The sequence below is a fragment of the Lipotes vexillifer genome, unplaced genomic scaffold (assembly GCF_000442215.2).
Source record: "Lipotes vexillifer unplaced genomic scaffold, Lipotes_vexillifer_v1.1 scaffold496, whole genome shotgun sequence".
NCBI classification, from domain to species: domain Eukaryota; kingdom Metazoa; phylum Chordata; class Mammalia; order Artiodactyla; family Lipotidae; genus Lipotes; species Lipotes vexillifer.
In genome coordinates this window covers 626,219-640,394 of record NW_006786690.1, presented here as the reverse complement: position 1 = coordinate 640,394, position 14,176 = coordinate 626,219, and the positions used below count along the sequence as shown (strand labels likewise).

Sequence of the window (14,176 nt, the reverse complement as noted above, 5' to 3'; positions counted from 1 at the left end):
CCAGGGGGCTGGGGGGGGGGGGCGTGCAGCATACATCATCCTGGTCAACCCCTCATTGAGTAGTGGAAGAAGCTGAGGCCCAGAGAGGGAGCAGCAAGGTGGGAGCTAGCAGAGCTGACCTCTAACTTCTCAGCCAGGATATCTACTCTTCTTTAAATATGTATGCAGAGCGTGAGCAGGTGTGTGCACAATTCCCCAGGTAAGGGTGGGGGATGGCTGCCTGCTGTGGTGGGAAGGTGTCTCTGCAGGACTCCTGCCACCATGGTACTGACAATTCTACCATGAAGAGATTCTTTTGGGTGTGAAAGGCTTATTTTTTGTCTTCCAGCTTCAGACCCCCCACTAGACACCTCTTCTCCCGGGGCTAAGGCTGGCTTTGGGGAGCACCTGAAACAGCTCCTAGCCTCATGATCTGGGAGGGAACTAGCTGACAACCACCCCAGAGCAGAACTTACAGGAAGTGGTGCCAGGTTGCCCTGGCCACTGGGTGACCAGGAGGGGGCAGTGAGGAACTGGCGGAGGCAGCACGAAGGGAGGGGTGGCTCCTGAGGACTTGTGTGAGGTCTGCTTGCACCTATGTGTATTCCTGTAACTGTGTGCTGATCTGTGCCCTTGTTTGCACAAGGATAGGACTCTGTGTGCAGTGTGTGCACATCTCCGTGTGTATCCATGTCCGAGTGTGCATAGATGCACCCATCTGAACAGGTGTGTGCACATACTGAAGGCATGCCCGACGGAAGCCCCAGCCCATACCTAGGGAACTCACTTTGTTCCAGGCAGTTGAGGGCACAGGGTACTTCTAACTCTAAAGGTCTAGGATAGCCAAACCCTCAGTCTAGCCCACTTGATTTCAAAGTAAGAGCAAAAATAACCATCACCTATAAAACTGGGCACCAGGGGGTAGGGTAGACCGTAACAGAAAACCTTTAACACAACCCCTCACACCAAAGACCATGATGCTAGATGGAGAGATTCCGAATACGGCTTAAGTTCCATGGTGGACAGAGCACAAGAGACCCATGTGCGAACTACGGCTCTGCTCCTGGCCAGCTATGTGATCTTAAGCAACTCAACCTCTCTGAATCTTTTTCTCATGTGTAAAATGGGAGACCCTTGGTTCATGAAGTTGAAATAAAACGCATGCAGTCTTGGGCAGGTAGTAGTAAATGCTCATTCTTCTCAGGATTAGCCCAAAGAGCTGAAGCTCCTAAGCGGAGGAGCCAGAATTCAAGCTCAGGCCTCCTTCTTCCCAGAACCACATTCCTTCCCTCCAATTCCCCACCAAGGGCGGCTCCTGACACCACCATTTTGTCTTCTCCCAGGGCGGGCGTCTGGCTGCCTGTCAGTCACCGGCCTCGGGAAGCCAAGTGCTGACTAAACACAGGCCTGAGCAGGAGGGTGGAGCGAGGGGCTCCGCCCGGGGCGAGCTGGCTCCCGCGCCCCCTCCCCTGCACCCCACCTCCAGCGATGAGCTCAGAGTGGCTGGCGCAGCACTTGCTGACAATTCAAAACTTCTGCCCCCTCTCCTGGGATGCCAGCGGGTGACTCTCTGAACAGCAGGCGTGACCAGCCAAGTCACCAACCCTGCTCCCAATCCTCTCCCGGGGCCACCGCACCGTGTTTGCTGGGCCCAGAACTGGGTGTCTACTCATAAATTACCCCCAGGGACAGTCACCCGCAGCAGCTGGGCTCGGAACCACCGTTGCTTCCTGAGTAGGTCATTTTTGGGGGGTCAGAATATAAACCCAGCTCCCTCACCTTCCCAGGCAGAAGGGGCGTGCAGCACCCTAAACCTTTTATCGGATTCCATTGTAAATCATTCTATTTAAGGTAAGTTGCTTGGGTCTGAGAGGCAGACAAGATGCCGGCCAGATGTTGGGAGGCAGCATCAGCATTCAGCCTGTGTTCCTCTCCTGCCTGATGCAAGGAGTCTCCCTGGCCCCAGCACCCCCTTCTCAGCCTCAGACCTCTAGGTCCCCCAGTTGGGTCTCACCCTAACCCCAAATGGTTTCTGGCCTTCATCCCCCCACCTCCTGCACAGGGTGCACCATCCAGATCCAGAGGCCTCCCGCCCTCCAAGCCCACCCACACCAACCTCCCTCTGGAGCTCTGGCCACCACCCGTGGCTATCAGTTGCCCCCTTATAAATGCTTCTCCCATTACACACATATACGTACACACACACACCCCAGAGGTGGCTGCATGGTTACAAAGACTTTATCAAATTATTTAAGATGTTGGCATTTATGCATTCGCATGTATACATAAAACAATTACACAGAATCTTCAGGTCACTGGGGTGCTAATGTGGTACATACACGAGCCTGGCAGGGGCTCAAGTAGGACCAGGCTTGGAGGCATGGGGCTTTGAAAAACTAGACCTCCTTCTAAGGACCTGAGAGGAATAGGGTGACAAGGAAAGGGTCACTTCAGGGGTCTGGCTTAACCCCTGAAGGTTAGAGCTCAGAGCTCCATCTCAAGCTCCTTTCTCATCTTCAGGGGAAGGGGACTCATTTTCAGACTGTAACCCCCACTACGTAACAAGCCCACTCCCTAAAATCTTGATGTGGCAAACACACCCAAGAATCCACTGGACCAGGTCCTCATAAATATATTTATATCAGAGAAAACAAGGCACTTCGGGAGCATGATGGCTCACTCTCCTACACATACATCGTTCTAGACAGAAAGTAAAAATTGTTTAGTTTCTCGAGTTAAGTGACTAAAGTTAATACAATAACAAAATTGTTCCCTAGCCCTTCCTGAGGCACAGGATGAGGCGCATCTCTGGGTGACACCTGGTCCCAGGTCAGCTGAACCCAGGTAGAGCTCAAAGCCCCCAGGAAGCCTGACCTCTCTCCTGAGCAAAAGCCCCTGGCCTTGGGGTCACTGCCCCCCTCCTCAAGCCCTGAGGTCAGGTGACGGGGGTTGCAGTGGGCAGCAGGCTGAAAGCAGAGCTGGGACACGATGGGAATGCTTACGCAGGGTCACCAAAGCCACAGAGACCTCAATCTGTCCGAGATGGCGCTGCCGAGCTGGAGAATTGGCGCCGCGGGAAGAGATTTCACATTAGCCCTGACAACACTGCCTCAGCTCTGCGGCGACACCGGCCAGGGTCATCTCTGAGGGCGCTTGAGCTTCTGTTGGAGGTGAGCTGGAGCTTGGGCCAGCTGCTCGGAGCCTCCAAGGAATCGCTGAGCCTGCCCCCTCCCCGTGGCTGCTCCCTTGGAATGTACTCATCTCACAACCAAGGCAGAGTCACAACTCACTTCTGACACTGCAGTGGAAGCTGGGCCCCTGGGCCACAGGAATGGGGGCAGGTCCCCTGGGCTGGGCAGAATAGGGAAGGGAGGCTGCTCCTTGTCTTCAACCCTTAGAGTCCTTAGGGGCCGTTGCTCCATACTCTTACCAGCCTCAGCCCAGTTTAAATAATCACTAAACTTTGCATTCTACAATTACAGGATTCCAAAGATAACACAATTACCTGCATAGGGTCCTTTATCATCTTAAAGGGCTCTGTGTTTAAAGAAGCTTTTTTTTTTTGGTGCACATTTGCATAAGTAGAGCCCAGAGGGCCTCTCGGCTGACTGGGTCCCCAGCCCCCAGAGCTGAGGAGGCTTCGCAAGGCCGGCTGCTACAAAGCGCCGAGCTTGGCTGCATAGATTTTAATGAGAGCATCGGGCAGAGCTGTGCTGTTGCTCTCCGGGACTTTCAGATCATTACCAAACCAGCTGTAGGATGAGAACACAGCATATCGAAACCCTAGGAGGTCACTGAGCTAATGATCTAATCCTACCTTCTGCAGGCAGTGGCCCTCCCCACCTCCTCCTGCCCCCAGCCCTTTCCAAGGCAGACTCCGTCCATTCCAGAAGCCAGGCCAACACCGCCCCCTTCAAGGTCAGAGAAGAATGATAGTGAGTAGTGCTGGCTCCCCCTTCTCCGGAAAGGAGGGGTATGGGGGTAATTTAGTCAAAGCCATTAGGCCCAAACCCTGGCCTAGCCAGGCCCCAGGACTCCTATTTGGGAGAACCACTGCCCTCCACCTGCCACTTTGGTCACTGCTGGGTTGCAGCCGGGGGCACCTTCGACAGCCATTTTAGAGTTCTGAAGAAAGCACCTTCAGCTTCCAGAGTGCACAGTGAGAGGCAAGGAGGGGGTGCACACTGTCTGGTACACTCAGCACTGGGGCCTGACGCCAGCCCTGTGCCAGAGATGTGTGATCTAGGAGAGGAAGGAGGGCACATTCTGGAGCAGCCCCAGAAGGGCACGCTGGCCTCTAAAGACTCGGTCCCCACGCCCCAAGTTCACAGAAAGAAGGCTGAGGGGGAGATTCAGCCAGCGCGCAGTGGCAGTACCGATTACACCCTCTCCTCAAGCCGGAGGGGTTGATGAGGGCTTTGGCAATTACTATAACCATTTGCTGTGCTGGGTAGAGACAGATCCTGTTTCTCTTTGTTTCAGGGCTTGGAAAGCCGGAGAAGCCAGAAGCCAGTTTCAGCACAAGAGGCTACACAATAGTCAGGGCAGAAGAGAAGAAACCTCACTGTTGGCCAAAGTTGACCAGTTTTTTTCTGAATAATAGCACCTGTGTATTAGCTCTGGGAAAAAGGGGGAGTGAGGGAGGGAACGTCACTGTGCAGTGAGGAGGGGAGCTGGAAACAAGACCCAGAGTCCTTCTGCCTTTCGACCCTCCTCATGGCCGCCAGCCGCCAGCCCCCCAGCGCCCCCTGCCCTGGGGCAGCTACCTGCAGCGGCTGCCGGCCTGAGGGACTGAAGTTTCTACAGCTGGAAGGACGTACGCTTAAACTGGGGAAATAAAAGGGGGAGGAATTGCAGAGGAATTGAAAGCAGCACCTGTCACGCTGCCTACCCGCTTCCTTCTCTCACTACCTCTGGTCCCCCAAAAGGGCAGCTCTCAAGGCCAGGTGCTTGGCTGGTGATAGGAAAGGGGGAGCAAACAATTACAAGAGAGGCCATGAGGGTCTGAGCAGCACTGATAGGCCTGGCACAGGCCCTGAGCCCTTCTACTGGGACCCCCACCTGTGGTGAGGTCTGGAGTAGCACAGAGCCAAGAACTGCTCTGCCCGGGCTCCAGCAGGTGCCCACCATTTGGTCCCAGAAAGCACAGGTGACTTGGAATCAGGAACTCTGGGGTCTAGCTCTGTCATCATCCAACTGTGTGACCTTGAGCAAGACACTTCCCATCCTCTAGGCTTCAGCATCATTCAACCCAGTTCCACCTTTTTCCAGTCCTGCAGTTACAAGTCTCTAAGCTTGGCTCCTGAGAGCCAGAAGAGGCCCAGACCCCTGTGTGTCAGGGCTAGTTTGGTCATGAGTATTAGAGGTTAGAACCGGGCTGTGGTGCTTGGAGGCGCCTGGTGGTGAGGGAGGGGCATTTAAGGAACGTGGAATACCACATTCAGGAGAGGGACCCTGGGAGGGAGGGAACCACCCCTGCCTCCAGAAAGGCATTGTTTCTGAGCAGAGGGTTAAGACATTTCTTTAGGGGCTTGATGGCTGCTGGAATAAAGGGCATCCAGACATAGAGATGGCTTAGCAAAAGGCAGCCTCACCCTGCTGATGAGGGCAGAAGGGGGAGGCACTGGGTATGCGGCTGCTCCGCCCTCTCAGTGCATGGGAAAGGGGCCAGCTGTGTCCAGGCAGGCTTTAGGACCAGAAGATGGCTGGCATTATTCAAAGTAGCTGAGGGCAAGGATTCTAGAAGAAGACCACAGAAAATGGCTCCTAGGGGAAGGCACCAACTCCAATTTAAACCCAATCAAAGGGATCTGCTTTGGGGTTTTCCCTTCTCTTCAATATGCAACAGTCACTTGAAGGGAAGAGGGAACATCTCAGCTACTGAACCTCAGGAGCCCCATGGGCCTGACCTCGGGGAGATGGGAAATACATGTTGATTTGGAGGAAGCACTTGGATATATCTTTGGTTGCTTCAGGGAAGGCTCTGGACCCTTGAGATTCTTTTTTTCCTCCCTTTTTCCCCCTTGGGACTGTCGGGGTAGGCATCAAAGGAGGCAGGTAGGAAGGAAAGAAAAAGGAAGCGGGCAGCAGGCAGAAGAGTTAATCCGACCACTCGTCCTCATCAAACTCAGAGGAGTCATCTTCTGAGTCGCTGTACTCCACAGCAATGCGACGTGACAAGATGGTAGCCACGTCGTTGCCCACAACATCCCGCTTCTCTTGTTCCCGCTGCTCCTCAACCCTGCGCAGCTGAAAGCCTGGTGGGAGAGAGAGAGAAGGGTTAAGAGGTGCGTCAGTCTCCGAATCCATCCAGGACTGTGGAAGAGGGAGCAGCCCCTGGTGGTGGTGGGTGTTGGAAAGGACAGTGAAAAAGAAGGACCCTCTGGGAAAGCAAGATCCTCAGGACAAGAAGTAAAGACAGGTTGTATGAAATGGTGGCCCCAGTGCTACAGGTGTGTCTGAGAGGAGCCTGCCACGCTTCCCAGTTTCTCAGGTTGGTGAGGATGGTACTTCTCCCAAGACTGAGTGGGGAGCGGCCGCCAATCCCCACCTAGTGGGCACTCAGTCTGCCCAAGTCATTGATTTTCATGAAGCTCAGCTGCCTTAGGTTGTCTCCACTAGACAACCCTTCAGTTCCTGGAGGATCAGACAGAAGAAAACACTCCAGTCCCTTGGGACCAGAACCAGCCTCTGACAGAAAGAGAATAAATGCCCCATGATGGTGAGACGATGATGAGGGAGGGGAGGAAGGTCGGGTGAAAGGAAGGGAAGGGGATAGGAGGAAAAAGGGAGAAGGAAGGGGGTGGGAAGCGGGGGAGAGTAGGGAGGAAGGATATGAAAGGCAAAAAAGTGGAGGACAAGGAGCGTGTGAGTCCAGCTGAGGAAGTACCTTCTAAGACAGTGATTCTTGTTTTTCTCTGGGGCACAAAATGGATGCAAACATACACAAAGCATAAATTTCCAAGGAGTTCAAAGATCCCACGTTAAGAAGTCTTTACTTTAAACCAAGGTGGAAAGAAATATAAACCTCTGTATTTTTAGAGTGAAGCCTTTCTTCAACGCTGATCTGAGTTCTTAATCTCTCCCCACCCAACGAAAGCTATTCCCTTGGAAGGCCACAGAACCCCTTGTCCACCCTCCAATCAGTTTTCCAGCTGCAGAAAGACAAGGCTTCATGATCCCGGACCCACCATTGGGATTTTACCTTGACGGATGGCTGAAAGCAAGTCGCTGCGGGCATCGCTCACAGGAGGCAAGGAGGACTTGGGCTTGGCGGTGTCAGAAAGTGGTGAAGGTGCAGCAGGCTGGCCATCTGCACCACTGAAAGGGGGAGGAGGGGGCCCCGGAGGAGGGGGCGGCGGGGGAGGCGGAGGTGCTCCTCCTGCTGGTTGGGACAAGGGAGGTGGTGGCAGAGGTGAGTAGTCAGCTGCTGGCGGTGGGGGAGGAGGTGGAGGGGCAGCAAAATCGGGGTGAGGTGGGAAAGATGGGGGTGAAGGTGGTGGTGGCGTCCCTGGAGACCCAAATCCTCCAAGCGGTGGTGGGGGTGGAGTGCTCATCATCGGAGGTGGAGGCGGAGGGGCAGGTGGTGGAGCAAACCCAGGTTTGGGGCCTGGTGGAGAGCCCAGAGGAGGAGCTGGTGGTGGATGGCTTGGGCTGACCACACTGGATCTTTTGGGTCCAGCTAAGCCAGACCCTCTTTGGTTACTGTCTGCTGGGTAGCTAAAAGGACAAAGTAAAAAGACCCACCATCACTCTCAGGATGCAAACCTCCACCTTTAGTTAAGTTTATCTATAAGCCTAGGTTCATTTTGGTTGACAGTATCAATTCATTTTGCCTCAAATAGAAAGAAGAACCTGGGGATGGTCAGAACAGACCAACAATGGAATGGGCACCTTTGTAAGGTAATGAGCATCCCATTAGCAGAGGAGTATAAGCAGAAATTGAGAAAAACTACCTGAAAAAAGTGGACTTAGCATTTCTCCAACAGGTAAGGGCTGGCCAAGATCCTCTCTTAGGTCCCCCTCAAACTTTTCAGCTCTCCAAGGGAAGGCACCCTTCTAAGAAGAAGGGTCAGTTCAATCTTGGAGCCAGGACTAAGAATGCACGCAAGAAAGAACTGGAATAAAAATTCCAACACCACTACCCACAGGCTCTGCTCCACAGGTTATTAACATTCACCAGATCTTATGAGGGCAGGAAATCCAAGCCAAGCTGACCGAACCTGAGCGGGGTACAGATTTAGGTGAATGTACCTTCAGTGCTCATGTGGAAAAACTTGAGAGAGAACGAGGGCCTGAGGATCAGCAGAGACAGGAAATGAATGTGCTGCCAAACTTGACCCGGGGCTGAGAGAGAATTAAGGTGCACCTCTCCTGGGTCAGGCATACTTGACTGAGGCTGCAAGGTCTCAGGCCATGTGTGAGACTGAAGGGATTCTTTTTCCACCTCTTTATCTGCCCTACACTAATAGCTACTCCTTAGAAAGCATCCATCTTGGAATTTTCCACAGACCTTCGAGCCTTAGCTGCATCCAACATGGCAAGAAGCAGGAAGTGATTTGGGAGGCAGGAGACTTGGGATTAGTGGTTTCAAGCACCAAGAATGGGGCGGGCGGTGGGGGTGACAGCACTGCTTTAGGTCTCCATCTGAGGGGTCTTCAACATACCCAATCTCTGATTAAACAGTGTCCAAGGAGACAAGCATACTTTTCAAAGCTCTCACTTGTCAGGCATCAGAAAGAAAAGTAACTATGAGGAAACACTGAAATCTAACACTCCTCAGATCCCTTCCCCTTTCAGCCATTACTTGCTAACTCTTCCTCTATATACCTCTGCCAGGGACACTGACAAATACCAAAATGGTCAGATTCTAAGTTTCATCTCTTTTTCTTTTGTTTCCTTCTTTCTGGAGATTTTATCCATGGTGAAATGGACCAGAGGTGACAGGAGAAAAGGGTGACTATCTTCTACGTTCCTAGATAACTGGGGAAGGAGGCTGTTGAATATTTTATGTACAGCAGGAGATTATACCACTTTATGTCATGCTGAGTCAGAGCCAAGTAAAAGCAAGAGATAAGTTGGTGACTTCTATCTGCTCAGGTGTAGCTAGTAGTTAAGAACACAGGCTCTGGAAAGAAAGCCTGACCTGCTTTCCAATCAAGACTGACCTGCTTTCCAATCATGACTCTGCCTCTTACTGGCTATGTGATCTTAGGTAAGTTCATTGACCTCTCTGTGCTTCACTGTTTACTCATCTGTAAAATGGGTACCTATCTCAAGAGGACTCTTGTGGTGATTAAGTAACATATATAGTGTTTGGCATAATGCCTGGCACTTTACAAACACTTAATAAATACTAATTATTTGTATTATCTAGACACACTTGTCTGGAGTCACTTTAGTGGTCCTGGCCTGGATTTAGAACTCTTACTTTGTTCTTGAGCATTTAACCACCCTTAGTAGATGGAAGAGGTATCACCATTTACCTGAATTCTGCTGGTGGGGGAGGCAAGCTGTCCTCAGAGAAGGAAGGAGAAGGCGGAGAAGTGGAGTCTGACTGTGGTGGTGGTGGGTAGTTGCTTGCACCCACGTTTTCAACAGACCCAATGCTGCCATTCTGGTACACCAAGGCGGGTGGATACCTGACAATGAACCCAATGCCAAAACTGTCATTTAAAGTCTGAGTGGTACTCTCTTGTTTTCTTAAAAGACCCCATAAAAATGCACTTGATACAAAAGCTATTAGGGAGAAATAAAATTAGTATATTTCTCATATAGTTTCTGTTGTACTGAAGTTTTATTTTAGGACTAAATATTCTATTGTTAAATATCTCCCAGGACTTCCCTGGTGGCGCAGGGGTTAAGAATCCGCCTGCCAATGCAGGGGACATGGGTTCAAGCCCTGGTCCGGGAAGATCCCACATGCCGTGGAGCAACTAAGCCCGCGAGCCACAACTACTGAGCCTGTGTGCCACAACTACTGAAGCCCGTGCATCTAGAGCCCGTGCTCCGCAGCAAGAGAAGCCACCACAATGAGAAGCATGCGCACTGCATCGAACAGTAGCTCCCGCTCACCCCAACTAGAGAAAGCCCACGCGTAGTAACAGAGACCCAACGTGGCCATAAATAAATAAACAAATAAATTTAAACAAACCAAAAAACCTCCCAGATATTTCGTTTTTTCCCCCCACTTGCTGTAGTTGTAATTTATTTAAAAAAAATTTTTATTGGAGTATAGTTGATTTACAATGTTGTGTTAGTTTCAGGTGTACAGCAAAGTGAATCAGCTATACATATACATATATCCACTCTTTTTTAGATTCTTTTCCCATATAGGTCATTACAGAGTACTGAGTAGCTGTGCTATACAGTAGGTCATTATTAGTTATAACATAGTAGTGTGTACATGTCCATCCCAATCTCCCAATTTATCCCTACCCTCTCCCAGATATTTCTGTTGGATTGTCTGTAGAAATGGGACTGAACCCAGATTATCAAAACCATGCTGTTCCTTTCCCAGTGTTGGCCTTGTCAAACCCAGCAGTTCTTTGAAATTCTCTCCCAGATGTTAGGAGCAGCCCAGACCCAAATCCCAAAGTCTGTCTTGCAGCAAAGGGCAAAGCCAAGCCCCAAGGCTAGTGAGCTGCAAGCACGTGACTGGCACACAGCCTGGTTTTGAGGTCGGCAAGCCTCTGGAGTGCTCAAAGGCCAAGGAGGCATCTGATTGCAAAACCAAGCTGAGGACAAATGCAAGTTGCTGTGTGGTAGTTAGATGTGGTCTCTTATCTAACAAAACGAGCTGCTGATTAAAGCGGGGTGCTAGGGCTTGCCTCACGAAAACCTGTCCCTCATAGCACTGGGCCTTGGGTGAATTTGCTCTGGGTGAACAGCAACAAACTTCTAAACAAGCACGAATATACCAAGCAGCAGCTAACAAAATGTGGCCTGTTCTGCTCCACCTCCCGCTTCTTTCCACCATTGTTGGGTTATAAGGAACTCATCTAAAGCAGACCCCAGGGAGAACAGAGTTGGAGGGAACTAACTGAATCAAATGATGCTCTGATGTGGAAAATCCCCAAGGCCTGAAGCCCTATAGACTTGGCATATCTCTTTACAGGTTCACCAACAAGCATGTCCAGGTAGAGCAGCCATGCAGCCTGATCCAAAGTCCTTATTTTCACCACCTCAATACACACACACACACACACACACACACACACACACACACACAGTTGGTCGGCATCCTGAACATGCTTCTGCCCTTAGAGTCACTGAACCTTCATACAACAAGGGCCTGTCTGAACAGGAGGGACCGACCACGGAACAAAATGGCTCCTTTTTATTGGGAGGTGAAGATAATGGAGGTACCCTCAGGGCTGATTCCCCTGTAGAAAGAAAGGCTCATTTTTCCTCTCACCATCCTCATCACTCTTTAAAACAAATCTCCTAATCTAGGAAGAACAAGTGTCAGAAGTGTCAAGATTTCTAAAAGTCAAGATTTTCATGGTAGAATTATTCCTAAAAGCAAGAACAACTCAACTCTATCCTTTTATCATTCCTAGACACCCGGCATGGGCTGGCATGGTTCTCTGACAGCCAGGATGCAAGGTATTTAGGGGAAAAACCAGGGCGACATTTATGCCAAGCAATCGTGGTGACTTGGCTTTGAATGTCACACAGGTCGGACACCAGGATAAGCATCAAACCAAGCTTTAAAACCATTTTTTTCCTTTTAAACCTCTAGTGTGATTTGGTATTGGGAAATGGGGTCAGACTGACATCTACCATTTCTTCACGGAAATATATAGCCTCAATATTGGCCGCACGACCTTTCCCACACTGTCTCTGAGGTCTGCTTTCAGTCCCTTGGCCAGCCTCTCTCCCAAGACTGACAAAGGCTGACTGAAAAGTTGCTTTGGTGATGTGCACAAATTCTCTGCCTGGCCCTCCCCACTGCCATGAAATGCCCAGCTCTTTAGCCACAACCTTCAGATCAATGCTCTGGAGGCAAAGGCCTCCCAAAGCCACTTTTCTTCCCTTTCTAGTCTTTCCTTTGAGTCCCTCAGACATACCAGTGTCTGGCAGAGCAAGGGCACTAGAAGCCATAGGCTTTATTTTCCAGACCACTCTCGTCCCCTCATTTAAACTGCCAAGTCTCTTGATTTTTTTAGCAAATTTTAATCACCAGATGGAGGCACTTTAAAGTAGCTGATTAACAGTGGTATTGATTTAAGCCACACAGCAAGACTTCAGGGGGTATGAAAGGTGTCACACCAGAGCTGTCAGACTGTTGCCCCCAGGTGCCCAGCCCCTTCAAAGGATGCTACCAAGAGGAGAGAAGCATCACCTACCCAGAAGGCCCCAGCTTTTCTTTGGATTCTACAAATTCCTGACCCATCTTCATTTTCTCCCACTCTTCCTTACGTGTCTTGATTTTACGTGGGTTTACATTTCCTCGATTTGGATTATCTTTCTTCTCTTTCTACAATGAAAAGAAACAGAAAAGCCTTAATAAACATTTCCCAAAGTTCTTCATTAAAATTCCACCCAGCTTCATGGATATATACCCAAGAGAAGATTTGCCTAGACAACATACAGTAACTGTAGAATTTACAGAATTGCTGGGTTTAGAGTGACCTAGAAGTCATCTAATCCAAACCACCTCCTGGGCTCGAACACATTTCCTCAATCCCATACTCAAACACCTCTACCCACTACCTCTTTGGGTAATTCATTCATGTTCTTCAGCAGCTCTAATTGTTAGGAAGTTAGTAAATAGCTATTTATTATTTGTTATGCCGCAAAGGTCAGTCAAGAGAGAAGAGAAATAACGATAGCGGTAGATATCCGGGACAGATATAAGGAAATAGTTAAAAAACAAACCAAAACAACCAATGAAGAATTCTTCAGCCTGTGCAGCTGCACTAGCCCCTGGCGCTCTCTTGGGCCTCCCGGCAGCCATGCTAATGGGATTGTGAGGTTGCAACTGGTAGGTCATATGCTTACACACATCACTGGCAGCCTAAGGGGAGGGGAGCATCTACCAAAACCAGGCCTATGCCCCCACCACTGCCTCACCCAACCAGTAGTCAAGGTGTTAAACCGCTCCTGTTGCAAATCAAACACTGTAGAGCCTTGTGCTGATCTCTGAGAAATGAGCTGCAAAACTGGCAGGGAAGGGAACTAGCCTAGCTTGAGTGTCCAGCAGAGTCAGGTGCAAATTGCAAGAGAAAAAAATGGTGAATAGAAAAGTCAATTTCTAAAACTCAGCCTGAATATACTCAATTGTTAATAGCACCGGGAGGAACAAACACATTTTTGGTGTGATTTATACTTTCATCTTGGTTGTGCTTGGAGTGGACACATTTTTTTTTAAGAGTCTCACCTGGCATCCACGCAAGCAGCCACTCGGAATGATTACTTAACATAAGACTGGCTTCCTTTTTATCCCCCCTCCACAGTCGTGCCTACTGATGTGTAGAACAGAGGCCCCTTTCCCCTCACCCTATGCTTTCTCTTCTCTTTCATGATATCCTTGGTGTCCTGCAGCATCTTCTCCTTCCAAAGATCAAAGAAGTACGAAGGGTCTGTGTAGAATTTGAGTGCCTCTTTCCCATCGTCCCTTGGACAGAAATGAAGACAAGTAGCTGTCAGTAGACAGATGAGCTCCCAACCAAACCCAATATTCCAAACACCTACCAGTTAGCAGTTTTTACACTGAGGAATCAAGAAGTCATTCAAATCGACTGCATATTTCCTCTCCCATACCAGCGTTCCAAAGCCCCTGAATGGCATGGCACCTCTTTACTTATCTGGCCTTTTAAGAACCTTAGCCTTACTTTCAATTCCTGGTAGAGGAATTTGCATGGTCAGGGCAAGAATGGGCCATAGCAGCAGGGATCCTGATTATGGCTAATGATCTCCATGGCCACAGACATCTCCCTGAGGACATTCTGATATCTTGGCACATTAGATGGGATTTCTGTCACTGGTTCCCCTACCACCAACAATTGCCCAGGTCTCTCTAGGAAGCATTAGTGGCTTTCTACCCACCCAAAACCTGTGCACACATGTGCAGGTTCACATGTGTACATATGTATGCATATACACACATGAATGTGTATATGTGTGCAGCTGTTATTCTTCTGTAAATACAGACAACCACAGCATTCCACCTACTTGCTCCCTTTCGGAAGAG

General features: G+C 50.0%; 1 protein-coding gene across 2 annotated transcripts in view; it reads right to left on the bottom strand.

Annotated features, from left to right (window-relative positions):
- Positions 1-5,696: 5,696 nt before the first annotated feature.
- Positions 5,697-14,176, bottom strand: part of WASF2 (WASP family member 2) — a 70,319-nt gene continuing 61,839 nt past the window's right edge. Inside the window, exons 5-9 of one of the 2 annotated variants that reach the window (XM_007459087.1) lie at positions 13,483-13,600; positions 12,330-12,460; positions 9,465-9,620; positions 7,184-7,698; positions 5,697-6,236 (exon numbers count right to left, since the gene is read on the bottom strand). In XM_007459087.1, coding sequence (XP_007459149.1) covers positions 6,079-6,236; positions 7,184-7,698; positions 9,465-9,620; positions 12,330-12,460; positions 13,483-13,600 — 1,078 coding nt within the window. In that variant the 3' untranslated portion in view covers positions 5,697-6,078. The remainder of the gene's footprint in view (positions 6,237-7,183; positions 7,699-9,464; positions 9,621-12,329; positions 12,461-13,482; positions 13,601-14,176) is intronic. The other variant, XM_007459088.1, reaches the window with a different exon arrangement.